At 45.5% G+C, this 14395-nt stretch overlaps 1 protein-coding gene across 2 annotated transcripts; it reads right to left on the bottom strand.

Annotated features, from left to right (window-relative positions):
- Positions 1-445: 445 nt before the first annotated feature.
- On the bottom strand, positions 446-14177 carry LOC129601259 (uncharacterized). Of its 2 annotated transcripts, none has more exons than XM_055500017.1 (5): positions 13940-14169; positions 12420-13293; positions 11735-11824; positions 11311-11469; positions 446-934 (listed from the first exon to the last, which is right to left on the bottom strand). In XM_055500017.1, exons 1-5 carry the CDS (start codon positions 13993-13995, stop codon positions 836-838), a joined length of 1278 nt encoding a protein of 425 aa, XP_055355992.1. In that variant the 5' UTR covers positions 13996-14169; the 3' UTR covers positions 446-835. The 2 variants fall into 2 exon arrangements, with proteins under 2 accessions (XP_055355992.1, XP_055355993.1); XM_055500018.1 differs by lacking the exon at positions 446-934 and adding an exon at positions 9476-9912 and having other exon boundaries at positions 13940-14177.
- Positions 14178-14395: the final 218 nt, after the last annotated feature.

Here is a 14395-nt window from a genome sequence, read left to right as displayed (position 1 = left end):
TAAGAGCAAAAAAAAAATGGCAGTAACGTGATGCCCCAATACAAACATCTGCTCGGATCGGATTACACTCATTACAGCATATGATCTCGAAGACAATGAACACTGCTGACAGATGGCGGGTCCTTCGTATGCCCCGTGAAATTGTATTCGACGGAGAAAATACTGTAAAACAATGAAGCGACGTGTATTTGCAATGGAATGATGGACCGGGTCAGGAAACGCGCCCGTAAACGCCAGACAGTGTCATTACACGCTAATTTTACGTTTTTGTATAAGTGCATATTTTTGTAGTGGAGCATTCTGACTGCCACAGTGTTCCCCAGATCTTTAAAAGTATAGCAGTATTTTTAATAATTTTGTAGTAATAGTGTAATTGTTTAGTACTCAGGAAGGCGGCAGAGAAGTCGTAGATTAGTCGTCCCAATTAACAAAACCAAAAGGACTCATAAATCTTCTTCTTATTGTATAAGTACTCGTGTGCGACATTTATACGGCGTGCTGTACGTGACACTTGTGATCCATAAACAGCTACAGTAGCAGCTTCAAGCGTACTCGTCATAATTATTCCGTCACAACAATTAACAATAATTAGAGGCATTAACAATTAAGCCAAAGCGTTATCTCCCAAGCTGTAAGGAAGTTTTAAAATGCCCTATAAGGATTTTCAAAGGACAACAGCAAACAAGAAGCGTATAATTACAAGGCATCATAGGTACGTTGGCAGAATAATTGCAGCTGCCGCGAAATCCCGCAGTGGAGAGGTGCGGTAAAAGGGCGGGCACGAAGCGATGTGGAGACGATGTCCTCCCGTGCTCGGCTGCGAAGCGGTCACTACTCACTGGCTTCCGACAGCAGCAGGAGGAGCGGCCGGTGCCGGCACTTCACGGCGCGCCCATATATTAATCGAGGCAATCATCACCACGTACGCAGCGTTCTGTATTGACCATATCAGAATAAGGGTAAACAAAAAAGTGACGTGTGGGAGTAGGATCACACGCCGGATGTACGTACGGATGCTGACTGTCCGCCTTCCACCTGCAACACAAACGGATAATCTAGTCAATCTCTTCTGTGATTTGCTGTTCTCTTTTACTAGCGGTGTATATGATGTCATAACGCGAAGTCTATATAAGTTCCTGTTACTCCTAATATCGACATCAGTAGTCTGAGATTTACTTCTGAGACTGCTTTCTAATTCCAATTTCCTAGCGTTGTGAACTGTGATGTGAATTGGATAAAGAGACAGCAATACTTGTTCCTTCTGATGTACATGGTCGCTCCCGGATTATTGCATAGAATACAGGTTTGCTCGTGACACAATCGTCCTAGCTCTTGCCGATCCTCACAGGACTTACGACCGGAAGTTGTGGTTAGCGGGTTCCTGAGGGATTCCTGAGTTCCTGTGTTCCTGATTCGTTCGTCTATTTCCACCGTGATTTATCTGTTACAGTTTGAGAGTACGAGGGCCTACCGACTGACATTTACAGGCGTGGAAGAGTAAAGATAGTTCATGGAGCTCTAACCAGCGTGAACGCTTATACACGACATGGCGCCCACCGGTGTCTTTTAATTTTCCCGATGTAACAGAAAATTATTGGTGGAAAGTTTGATGGTAATTTATTGGTAAAAAGTGGTCCCTTTTGAAAGGCGTCGAACCGCAAAGGTGCGCCGAAGGAGGTCAGCGCTCCTGATCTGGCCTAATTTAAATTATTTTTGGCGAGCTTCCTCGCAATTGTGAGCTTCCTCACTGGTGAGCTTCCTCGCCAATTAAATTAAAATTAATTAAATTGGACCGTAGGAATTTAACAGTCGAAACCTTAAAGGTCGGCTGTGTTAAAAATCAGTATTTTTGCGGATAGTTTCCGGGTTGTCTGCGCAAAGCAGTAACCGCGGCGAATAAAGCGTAATCAGCAGTGTCAGTGCACCTGGCCTGCAGATAGAGCAGATAATAGCACTGAGCCATTGTCAGTGGCCAGGTGAGATAACGATCTCCAGCAGACTGATAAAGGCAAGCCGCAAGCGGTAGCCAGAATCAGCAGCTAGAGAGAGTTGACCGTGAAAAAGGTAAACACCGGCAAACGGTGATTGACCTGTGAATTTAAAATTACTGCAGCACGCAAAGTGCAGCAGGGTAATTTTAGGGATTAGTTACAGCCGAAACCGCAAAGGTCGGCTGTTAGTAAACTGTCACTGAACAATTCAAACCTCAAAGGAGGATTTGGAAGTGATTGTTATTGCACAATAGCAATAACGGTATTCGTCGGAAACAGTAGCACAATCGCTGCTGTACTCCTGTTTTAGATAACCGCAAAGGTTAATCTTAAAAATTCAGTAAAATGTCAGGTGGTACAGTCGTAAAGACTCGTCCGCCACCGCGTAAAGTACCGGAAGATAAGGTCATAATTGGTGCATATGAAGGAGCACTAGCTCAGACCAGATTCCGATTTAAAACCAAAGAAATACCGTTGGCATTAATGTATTTAGCCCTGAATGTTGAACCACCAGAAGCACAAGATGCGTTCTGTGGAAAAGAGTGGGTGGAATATCAGGAAATTAAGCGGTTCATTAACCCAAAAACAAAGCAGCCAAAATATTACAAGACGTGGGTAGACCACGAAGAGTGTATCCCAGAAGCTTACCTGGACATCACTGATGAACAGTTCGCAAAAGCAGTTCAGGATGCGTATAAATGGCATGCTGGTTATGTGGAAAATTTGGGTAAGCGCAGGCAAGCAGCGCAAGCAGCTCATGTAGCAGCCAAAGCAACAGGAAAAACTCCAAAAAAGCAGGCCGCAAATGAACGGGTCACGCGTGGCACTAGGGAGAAAATTTCGGTCCAGGCGTCCGGTGCCCTGCTAGATGAACCCATATCGGAAACTCCGAGTGTGGCAGAGAGCCAAACGGAGCCCCAGTCTTCACAATCAGACAATAATCTGATAGCATTGTCTGGCATGGATAAAGCGGATGTATCTGAAGGATCTGAGTCAAAGACAGGCAAAGGCATTCGTGGCGGAACGATGACATTCCATCCAGCACAGATGAAACTCCACAGTTTTGTGTCCGAAAAGGATTTCGAACAACCTGATGAGGACTTCCTGGCTCAAGCTATGGAAGTAGATGAGCAGCTTGCAGCGGCTGAAACGGATCAGGATGTGGGATTGATCGCACGGAAAACCATGCCGGTGTTGCTTCAGGGCCTCCGTACCTTAATTGCGTCTACAAAATCAAAAGTTGATGAAATGGGTAACACTATGTCTTTGGACGCCCGTCTCGATGCGGAAAGAAATGAAAAGTTGAAGTTCCAAAATGACTATAACGAAATGCGTATCAAGTTCGAAAATGTTCTTTACACCATTCTTTTTGATGCACCGCACCGAGATGCGCTTACCGTTGAATAACTTCCTGCCATTCGAAGAGGATTTTGTGATCCCCGCCCATGTCTATGTACAGCAGATGCAACGTGGACTTGGTGAGGCTTTGAATTTAGTGAACGCAGAGGAGTTTCGCCATAAGCTTAAAGACAAAATTAGATATGATTCTAATGTATCTCATACTTCGTATAAAGCCGGAGATCAAGTCTTGGTGTACGTACTACACCGGAAAGTGGAGAAAAATCCATCCCTTATGCCCCGTTGGACTGCTGGATGGGAAATTGTTCGTCAGTCAGGGCCGGTGCACTATGTAGTGAAGAGTAATAGGCGTGGGAACGTCAAAACTGACACAGTCCACGTTAGCCGTTTAAAGCCGTATAATTTCCGCGACGTTGATACTATACTACAAGATGAGCACTTACCGAAGTTGCTTGACTGTGTGGAGAAGGAATGCCCTGATGAATTAGTTGAGGCACCCGCGCCGCCGCCGGTGATTCCGTCCGTTGACTCAGCATCGTCGCGTCTTGATGCTGAGTATGCTGAATATCTGGATAAACAGATGGAAGAAGTACCGCTTTTAAAGACTCGCTCCGGGCGTGTGGTTAAACCTGTTGAAAGACTGGTGAATCAAATGAACGACAAAAAGCGCAAAAGAGACCCGTCGGTTGGTGTTAAAAAGCGTATGGTTACAAATAATAGAGATCCGGCTATTCTGAGTGTATCCCAGCCGGGAGGGAGCCAATCGGAACCAGTTGAGCCGTTGGCCAGTGATTCCCCGCCCATTACCTGTAATGCAATGGAGATTGTGCCGGCGCAATCATCGAAGTCATCCCCAGTTACAGTAGAGGATAGAATTCTCCCAGCCCCGGCTTGGGCGCGTCCAATTGAGCAGTTCTGGCCCCAGGGCGTGATATCCGATGATGCCCTTGACAAACAGGAATTCGGGAAGTTTCGACAAATGGAGTGTAGTGATATGATGATCTGGGACGCAGTTGTCGATGGCGATTGTACCTTAGAGGAATCCCCGTATGCAGCTTGGCATCTTCCTCTTGTACTGAAAATAAAAGGCATTATTTGCCATTACGGTGAGAAGGAGGATATACTAAAAAGAATTCCAAAAATTCTGATCCCGTTTCAATGGCGCAAAATAGTAGCCGAGTCAGCACATCGCCGGCTTTTACACAAATATTGCAGTGCCATCTCTCCGTATGAATATTTATATAAAAACCTTCGGTTTTTCTGGCCTGAAATGAAGTCTGATTTAGCGAAATTTTGCCGGATCTGTACCTTATATAATCTGGATTAAATGGCCAAGCGGCCGTGTAAATATGTACATTTCTTTTATTTTTAAATTCTAAAGAATTGAAATTTTATGCTTTGATTTACTAGATTACCTGGAAAATTCCCAAATAAGTCGCCGTACGTACAAAGGTACTGAATATAGTCGCCATTGGCTAGATCGCGATGACGTAGAGTTTATTGCTCTTGCAGGGACATCTGCGGTGCTGAAACTGCTTAACGGTAGCTGTAAAAACGAAACTCGCACCGGTAAAATCAGTGTTATTCATTCGTCGTCCCTGATCTTGTGCGAGTTTGCTTTTTCTCTACACTGATTAAACGGCTGACAATGTCTGACATACCGCTGCAATGCATCGTCCGAAAGTACCGTCACATCCTTCCTATCAACATGAGGATACTACGAGTTCCACGGAAGATTCCGTGCAAGTTTTGGCAGACGTACAGCCGCCAGTGAATTCGGATCCTCATGTCGGATGGCCAGAGCCAACATTTGAATGGTCGATGCGCATGGTGGATTGTGGCATTCGGCCATCTCCGTATGATTATGCTCGTGGAGGAAAGAGTTACGTTCCTCCATCTGGTTTGATTCATTGCCCCTACAATCCAGACACTGATTATGTGGAATTACATCCGGAGAGTCGATTGCGCTTCCGTGGTAAGATCTATCAAAACGGCTCGGAAATGACGTTGGATAAATACAATCGCTATGTTCACACTTTGGATTTGTCAAACGATGCACACTATACACTGCTTCGTTACCTGAGAGTGGATTTCCGACAAGGATGGCTCATTGGGCAGATTGTCTGCATTCCGTCGGAACTACGGAATCAATGTTGTGCGTAATCCTATTGAGTTCCTCACTGCGTTGGATTAAGTTCCAGGAGAAATCGGAGACCGTGGTGCTGTCGTTACACTGGTGGATGCATACAATCAACATCTCCAGCTGGTCCCACAGGTTGAGCTGACATGATAATGTGCGGTGGTTATAAATAATCACGATCAAAATAAAAGAAAAGAAATCTAGTAACAACAGAAACAAAAACCCCGTCACCGCAAAGGATAAATATTGTAGGGTTCTTCAGGTTTTTATGGTTGAAATGAACAGCTGATATTTTCTGTGCTGCCGAACCGGCATTCTGTCGCTTGTCAGCCGCCCTAATATGGCAATACTATAGGAAACTGCGCAGTTTCCGGTCTGTGTTCTGAATATTTCCCAGCCGCGTGTTCTGGTTTTGGCCGTTTATCTCTCGGTCTTTCTTGTTCTCTGCAGGTATGTGTTCACGAAAATCTTAGATGTTACGGTTTTAATTTTCAAATTGGTGTGGTAAGAGTTCGTTCTTTCTCTTATTTGCCTTTTGACGGTCAAATAATTGAAAAATTCAAAATTCAACGTGTCGCCGGTCAACCGCTGTTCGGGCAGTTTGTCGTGTTGGGCACTTTCGGTGTCGGTGCCAGTGCAGATTGTCTGTTGTGCTTTTTATTTGCACTTCGGGTCTTCAAGTTTTCTAGCATTTGTTTCCTGCCTATTCTACGATTTGTCATTTTCATCCGTTAAGATGTCACCACCAGCTAAAAAGCAGACTGCAAGAAAGACTGCATCGCGTACACCACGCCCGAGTCGTACAATGGCGGGACTCAGTTTTAGTTATTCCCCAGATGGCGATGAAGCTCGCTCTTCCAGTAGAGTGACGCGAGCACGGGTTTCTCGTCGCACCTCGCCACAGTCAGCGTTTTCAGCTCAATCTCCTGGACCATCGGGGAGTGTGGGTGCGGTAAAGAGTCCCAAGCCTTCAACCAGTAGGACAGAAGCAGTGGTTGATGCGCTGAAGAACCGTTATCGCGAGACCAAGCGTCGTGTTATTGCTCGACGCAATGCAGCTGTGGTTCGCCGTCATGACCGTCGCGGATCATTCCCTGCTGATCATGATGTTGAGATCCGTCAGTTGTCTCCCAAGAAAGTGCTGAAGAAGGCAGAGAAGCAGCTCGGTACCCCAGATCTTACTGAAGAGGAGCTCTCGTCGTCTGAGACTCCGTCAGTGCGTGCAAAGCGAGGTATTCTTGCCATTATTCCCATAATGTAGTATTGTTGTGGTTTGTAATTCTATAATAACAGCGTCTTGTCTATAGTGTGTACTCTTTACCTTCGCTATTTCTGCGTATGTTTCTACTCCCATCGGCAGCCAGCAGGCCAATTTCGTTATGTTGATCTTGTGTGTCTTTCTATGAACCGTACAATTAGCGTGTATTTCGGCTAATTGTTGGTTCTTGTTTCACGCCAGATGAGGAGCATCTGCGTAAGGGGGGCATCCTCTATGTACCGTATAACCCGGATGCACCGCGGCCGGTCTTCAAGACCAAGCAGACGGCTCGCAAACGAGCGCACTCCGGAGTATTTCCAAGAATGGCTATCGCAAACAAGAATGGTGAGGATGTGGTTATTTCGCAGGCATATTTTGTTGGCCTTAATCGTTTTCATCCTCGTTATTCGGAGTTATATTTGTCTGGCTTTTTGTATACCAATGGATCTCTTATAAATCGTTATGACTTATGTCAGATCACTTGCCGTTTGCCCACAGCTATTGCCTTAGAACTACGCCGCCAGTATCTTTATCTAAATCCTGTTTTTGTTGCCTTGTTTCAAGAAATCGCCAAGCGCCAACAGGCGGATGCGGTTGTGCGTCAGGCGGTTGCTGACGCTAATGCTGTAGAGAATACTGAACCGGAGGCATCCACTTCCGCCGCTTGACCGTATAACTTCCGTACTCGGGGTGAAAAGCGTCCATACAAAGAGGTGTCCCCATCTTCTTCATCGTCTGATTCTGAAGTCTCAGTGGAGCACTACGATAATGATGTTAGCGCAGCGGTGTCTGGTCGTGAGGATACTGATGCTGATGCTGCTGGTGAAGTGGAGGATATGGATGTTGATGATGATGATGGCCATAACGGTTCGGATCTGGAAAAGATGGACGTTGACCCGTTGCCATCCTTGCAGCCAGCTGTCGTTCTTCCATCGTCGATTGTTGTTGCCCCGATTGCATTTGTCCCGCGGGAAGATTCGCCTGAATTTGAGGAACAGCCACCTTATGTTGCTCCGGTAGTTGTTCAACCTGTTGCCCCTCAGCCTATTGCTCCTGTTAGTCGTAATTTGGTGCAGCAGCCACACTCTGCTGAATGGTAATCTTGCTGCAAACGGGTGTAGCATCTCGTTTTTATTTTCCTATTTTTCGTTGCCTATTTTTGCAAACACCGCCGTCTTTTATTCTATTCCACGGCGATGGATCTGAATTAATCTGTTGCGATCACAATTTGTGTTTTCGATTAATGGGAACGGTGCGCTCTTTAGTTTTATTTTCAAAATTTATTCTCCGATTTTGCCCGCGCGCTGAGTCAATGCACTGGTCTTTTGTGCATTTGCATTTGTGCTATAGTTATCGGTGTTGAATCTTCAGTTGTACCTGGATAGATCTGATTTTTGATTACGTTGAATTAAAAGGATATAGCGCGAAGCGCTGATTGGCTGTTTCTCATACCTGTATGGAATCTGCCGCATTTTAAACTTTCACTTAAGCAGGCAGCTATAAAATCGCTTGCGTGTAGCGTGCAGAAATCGGCATTGTGGATTTTTCGTTTCGGCCTTCTGGAATGTAGGGTTTTTCAGTGTGTGTAGACTGCGATTTTGATGCTTTTCTCCTTGCACTTTTAAGCGTTAAAGGTCACTAGTTTTCTTTAGTTTGGGCATGCCGCCTACTGATCCTAACCGAGCTTTTGATAAGTTGGTAGACGCCATTTTTCATTCGTCTTCCAACCAGCAGCAACAGTATAATGCCGGTTATAATCACCGAGGAAGTGGTGGAGCCCGTGGTGCTTTCCGTGGCAACTTTTGTCCGTACGGCCGAGGAAGTCATCGGAATTTTGGAGACAATAATCTCCGTCGCGGAAACGATCACTGGCGTCGTAATGGGAGACATTTGGGCGCACCGGAGGTTATTGAAATACCTGATGGAGCTCCTAACGCAGCTGCACCAGTGGAAGCTGCCGCCGCAGACATGGAGGTTGATTTCCCGGGAAACCAAGCGGCGAATGCACCGAATCAGGGCCAAGTCGGCGGAGCTGTGGTTCCAGGTCAGCCCGATGCTGTCAACCCTGCTGTCAATCTACATGGCCCGCCAGCCCTAGATCCTGTTATTCCTCCGGCTGTAATTCCACCTATGCAGCAGCAGGCCCAGGTTAATGCTGAATTTCCCGGTTTGCCGCCAAATGTGTTGCCACTTGCTGAAGTGCCGATTGTCCGCGATGCCCGCGACCGTTCACCGGCTGATCGCCCACGTGCGCCGTCCGCTCCTTCCGGTCCCGTTGGTTCAGCTGAGCATAATTTTGTGCCTGGTTATCTGGCCCAGCAACAGCAGCGTGAATTGGATGCTGATCGCCGACGACAGATGGCCGCTGATGTTTCTCGCCATTTGGATGCCGCTGCAGCGTCTGGCTCGGGTATTACTGGGTTGTTTTCATTGGCTCCCAGCGCTGGCAAGTAACCTTGAATAACCTTTGTCCTTGATCTTTTGTTTTCTTGATCTCACCTTGTTACTGGTTTTGTGTTGCTTGATGATTTTGCCTTACCGAAGCCGTGTTGATCTTACTGTCATTCCTTTTGCTGGTTTAAAATTTGGTCTCATCTACCAGTAATTTGTACTCATCATTTTTATACGACTATGTTTAGCTTGTTTGTTGTTGTTGACCTTGTTATTGTGATGCAATCTGGATTCGAGAATTCGTAAGAATACCAGTCGGATGATTCATGGGTTCGTTTAATGCATTAATACATAGTAGTTTTCGTCAACAAACCATATTCAACTTTAAGATCTTGCCATAGCGTTCAATAAAGCTTTATGCCGTAATCCAAACACCATTTATCAAACGGCACAGATTGTAGTAGTAATTAGTAGTTCCTGGAACCCCTTGGACCTCCGCCCTGCCAAACCCGTGGACTTCCGGATGCCTCTTCGCCAAGGATTCCACACACTAACTCTCTGGGAATCGCGGCGTACAGTCACATCGGGCATCGGGTGGACACGTGGATTGTGCGGTGGATCGGGATCAGGATGGATAAAGTGCACAATCGCACTGGGATGTTGCGGGATGGATTGTTTATATTGGCACGGCCAAGCATCGTTCGTGGGGTTGACGTGTGGGAGTAGGATCACACGCCGGATGTACGTACGGATGCTGACTGTCCGCCTTCCACCTGCAACACAAACGGATAATCTAGTCAATCTCTTCTGTGATTTGCTGTTCTCTTTTACTAGCGGTGTATATGATGTCATAACGCGAAGTCTATATAAGTTCCTGTTACTCCTAATATCGACATCAGTAGTCTGAGATTTACTTCTGAGACTGCTTTCTAATTACAATTTCCTAGCGTTGTGAACTGTGATGTGAATTGGATAAAGAGACAGCAATACTTGTTCCTTCTGATGTACATGGTCGCTCCCGGATTATTGCATAGAATACAGGTTTGCTCGTGACACAATCGTCCTAGCTCTTGCCGATCCTCACAGGACTTACGACCGGAAGTTGTGGTTAGCGTGTTCCTGAGGGATTCCTGAGTTCCTGTGTTCCTGATTCGTTCGTCTATTTCCACCGTGATTTATCTGTTACAGTTTGAGAGTACGAGGGCCTACCGACTGACATTTACAGGCGTGGAAGAGTAAAGATAGTTCATGGAGCTCTAACCAGCGTGAACGCTTATACACGACAAAAGTACTATTTCTACTAAAGCGACACACGATGAGCTAAATGTAATAAAACCTACTGTGCCATCTAAGTACCGTGCAGCCGGTTCATGCAGAGTACTCTCTACACCGGTGGAGGATAATTAATGTATTCTTTTGGCGTTACTGTACTTGCAGATGGTGTAGTACTAATTAAGGGATTGGGCCCGGTACACAGGACCGAAACATCCACGGAAACCTTCGCTGTCGCGCACTCCCAAACACTTTTCTGCATTGCTTTATGGGATTTTGTAGCCGAAAGAATTTTATACATAAGTGTGAAATCCGTTCGCGCGCGCAATATCCGGCTGCGGAGTTATGAGGGTAACAAAATTCTAAAAACTTTTACTGGATTCAGGTGTACCAAAAGTGTCACTATGGACCGATCCCTTTCAAATTTTGCACGTAAATGCGCATAACCCTGACGATCGTTCTTACACCGATCCACTGTTCTAGCATGTTTTTACAATTTTAAGATGAATTTCACAAATTTTAAAATTCATTTAAAAAGTTGAAAAAATCGTACAAGTCTGGATCCGTGTAAGACCGATCTTCATGGTTACGTGCATTTATGTGCAAAATTTGAAAGGTATCGGTCTATAACGACACTTTTGGTACACCTTAATGCATTTAAACTTTTTGGAATTTTGTTACCCTGATAATTCCGCAACCGGATGTTGCGCGCACAAACCGATTTCACGCCTATGTATACAAATCATTTGGCCACACAATTTCAAAAAACAACCCAAAAAAGTGTTTGGAAGTGTGCGAAGGTGAATGTTCCCGTCAATGTACACAAATTTGGTGCTATGTACGGGGCAAATCCCGGCCGTATAGAACAGTCACCGCTGAATATGCTGATTAGTGATTACCTGCAGCAATGCGGCACGGTTCAACAAGAAGAATTCCGCGGCGGTGTAATATTTGCAGGTTAAGCTGTCGTACGGCGCCACGAGTAAACGATTGCGACTGATGGTATCCGGCATTGGATGACCCATAGGCTCAGTTTTTCCGCCCGATGCCAGTCCCACCTGTTGCAGCGACAAAATTTGCTAATTAAGCAGTAAACGATTGTGCCGCAACTGCGATTAGTAACGGCACTTCCGCTCCTGGCCGTTGTACAGGCTGCTTGTATTAAGAGAACAATCTCAACTCACGAGTACGTAAAACTAATACAGACATATGCAGAAACAACACAGCACACGATTTGTTTTAGAGTATGCGCCAGGTTAGTACGTAGCACGTACTACAGAGTACGTATCGATTGCAGACTAGTGCTATACTGATTTTGCTTACCTGCCCATTCCCATTCTGGCGGCTTTCCTGGACGGGCTGCTCATTATTTTGAGTGATCATCCGGCTCCATATTATAATTGTTTCAAATCTCTAAAGCACAGAGAGCACACCTGCTGAATAGACAAGGTAGTAAATTTATTTTAATTCTATTCTTCATTTATTTTTATTAACGTCCTATGCGGAAATAATATTTTCATCAATTTTAATCATTGTGCAAGCTTGTTCCGTAATTTCTAGCGGATAAACCCAGCGACAAATACAAATTCACGGGTTAAACGCCAAACTCCATATTACGGCGCTCCATGCCACACTAGTTACGCTCATACATGCATTTGGCACGGCTGATGCATGCTAAATATCGATCCAAATTATAAAATATCCTTATAAATTAAAATAATCAATATAAATTTAAATATCCATATAAAATATCGATAAATATTTACAGGAGTATTTCGACATACTAGTAAGCGTAGTGTATTTACAATCGTCGTACTAAATTCGCGCTATCTGTATGTTTACGACAGAAATATGCGGGGCAAGATTGTACTTTACCTTTAAGGCTTTGACGTAGTTAAGGATTTAGACCACCCACAATATATTAGAAATACTGCGCATGTAAGTATTGTGTAAAGGAAACTGGGGCGCGCAGTCGATACGTACTGACAGATACGATGCGTAACCGTACCTGCTTCGCACTCCATTCCGCCAGTAGCACGGTAGAGATGACGAGGCAGCCATAATAGAGCGGAAAAGCCAGTAGTCTAGCGATGTTGTCACTAGCGAGCTCATTGGGAAACTCCACAATATGTGCCACACCCTCCATAATGGCAACGAAGCAGACCAGAAACAACGTCACCGCCGGCCAGCCGACGATGGCGTCCGTGCTGTCGAACGACTGGTCCATGGCGGCGTCCAGCGTTTCCATCCGGCGGATGTTGCTGCGGTGTCGGTTGTTTGCGGAGTATTCTCGCAACTGCTGATTGAAGGACTTTGCCGTATAGCCAAATCTAAGTAGCAGGAGAGTCACCGTGGAGTAAGCGCCTTGAATGATCGCCATTGCGCTGATTCTGATGGTCTGGCGCAGTGTCTGGCGCTGCTGCGGCGACACATTAAAGAAAGCGTAATTGGTGGTATTGGCATCGTCCGGGCTTATGGCCAACGGCTGCAGCAGAAGGACCAGGGCGTACGTTAAAAACCCGAGGACAAGCACGTGCAGGCCCATCCAGGCCGTTCGTAGCTGCCGTTCCACGCAGTGACCTTTCTCCAGGGAAATCACGACGCTCCGCATCTCGGCCAACGTTCTGACCAGTTGTCGGCCGTGCAGCGCCAACGCGGTTAAACATAACAGGGAAATGGTCGCGCACAGCGCTGATTGCGCGTTGATGAAAAAACACAGGAATCTGTTTTGCGTGGTGGCTGGCCCTGGTTGCAGCCAGAAGTCGCTCCACTCCAAGACCGTAAATAACGCTTGCACGGCAACAGCCAAAATCCACACAGCGTTCTGCGCGGTATGCTGACGGATTCGGTACAGCTTCTTACTGTCCATCATGTAAGTACCTCTAATTAGACAAAAACAGTTACGCTATACAGCCAATAAAAATAGCGGTACGCACTAGTATACGACTTTGGTACTCCTGCTTATCATTGGCCGATTTGCAAAAGAGTATTCAGTCCACAAAAAAGAAAACACAAAATTTTCTGTTGCTGTACAAGGTAAACACTTTCTGAAGGCAGCGCAGACCGGAAGCCCCGGTTGGCGGTTTGGTGGGTGCAGTTCCTCCCACGTGTTAAATACAATTGTACAATTGTTCAGCTTCCCTAATCCAACCGTAAATGCTCATGACAGAAACAGAAAATTCAAAGTATTCCAGTATTTTTGTTCGAAATATTTTTTGGCAAAGAAGGTATCCCTTCTTATCCTCTAGTGACGGGAGTCTTGGGAGTATTTGGTACGGCGTTAAGTTAATTCTTACATTTTATCTGCCGTAAAATTTGGAACATAACTGGAGGAGCGCGTCCTGCTGCTTTTCCGAAGAGATTTTGGTTGCTTTTTAATGCTTAAATTTTAACTATCAAGTAGTGTACCATCGCCCGCAACCCTTGTTAACTGAATGTATATTGCCGATTACATTCTTTCCAAACTTAAACGCTGAAGCAAAAACCAAGTGTAGCGACTCTCATCCGCTCTAATAAACACTTTCTTACCGATCTCCTTTAACAAAACAATTGCGGCCAAACACCAACTGCCAAATGTCTCGCATGCAATGGCATAAAATAAATCCCTCTCTACAGCACTCTCAGTTTTTCAATCCGTGATAAACCACGAAGGACAGGGAAGAATGGTACTGTACTGCATAAACCAACCTGCGTGACGCGGTTTACACTGGAGAATTAATTCATTTTATAGGGTGCAAAACGAAATCAAAATGAGCAGCACATACAGTATGTGGTATCAGTATAAGACTAAGCACCATAAGTACAGCACAGGGGTATTTACTGTTAATACCGTGCTTTTGAGTACTTACTATCTATATGCCGCAGAAGCGGGCTTATGAAAGCATGCTGAAGAGCGAGAATGCATGCGCATGGAGCAGTATGTGACTGCGTAGAGATGGCATCGAACGTACAGCGTATAGATGGCATGTACATCAAAAACGCTGA

The sequence above is a fragment of the Paramacrobiotus metropolitanus genome, unplaced genomic scaffold (assembly GCF_019649055.1).
Source record: "Paramacrobiotus metropolitanus isolate TYO unplaced genomic scaffold, Prichtersi_v1.0 Parri_scaffold0000224, whole genome shotgun sequence".
NCBI classification, from domain to species: domain Eukaryota; kingdom Metazoa; phylum Tardigrada; class Eutardigrada; order Parachela; family Macrobiotidae; genus Paramacrobiotus; species Paramacrobiotus metropolitanus.
Note: the sequence above shows the minus strand (reverse complement) of the source record. Positions and strands in the feature narration are given on the sequence as shown.

Excerpts from the sequence above, each read along its gene's own strand:
- LOC129601259 (XM_055500017.1), bottom strand. The coding sequence starts at position 13,995 with ATGCGAGACATTTGGCAGTTGGTGTTTGGCCGCAATTGTTTTGTTAAA. Across the intron at positions 11,825-12,419 it reads CGGAATGGAGTGCGAAGCAG|AGATTTGAAACAATTATAAT; the intron begins GTACGGTTACGC and ends TCTGTGCTTTAG. Across the intron at positions 11,470-11,734 it reads GCCAGAATGGGAATGGGCAG|GTGGGACTGGCATCGGGCGG; the intron begins GTAAGCAAAATC and ends TCGCTGCAACAG.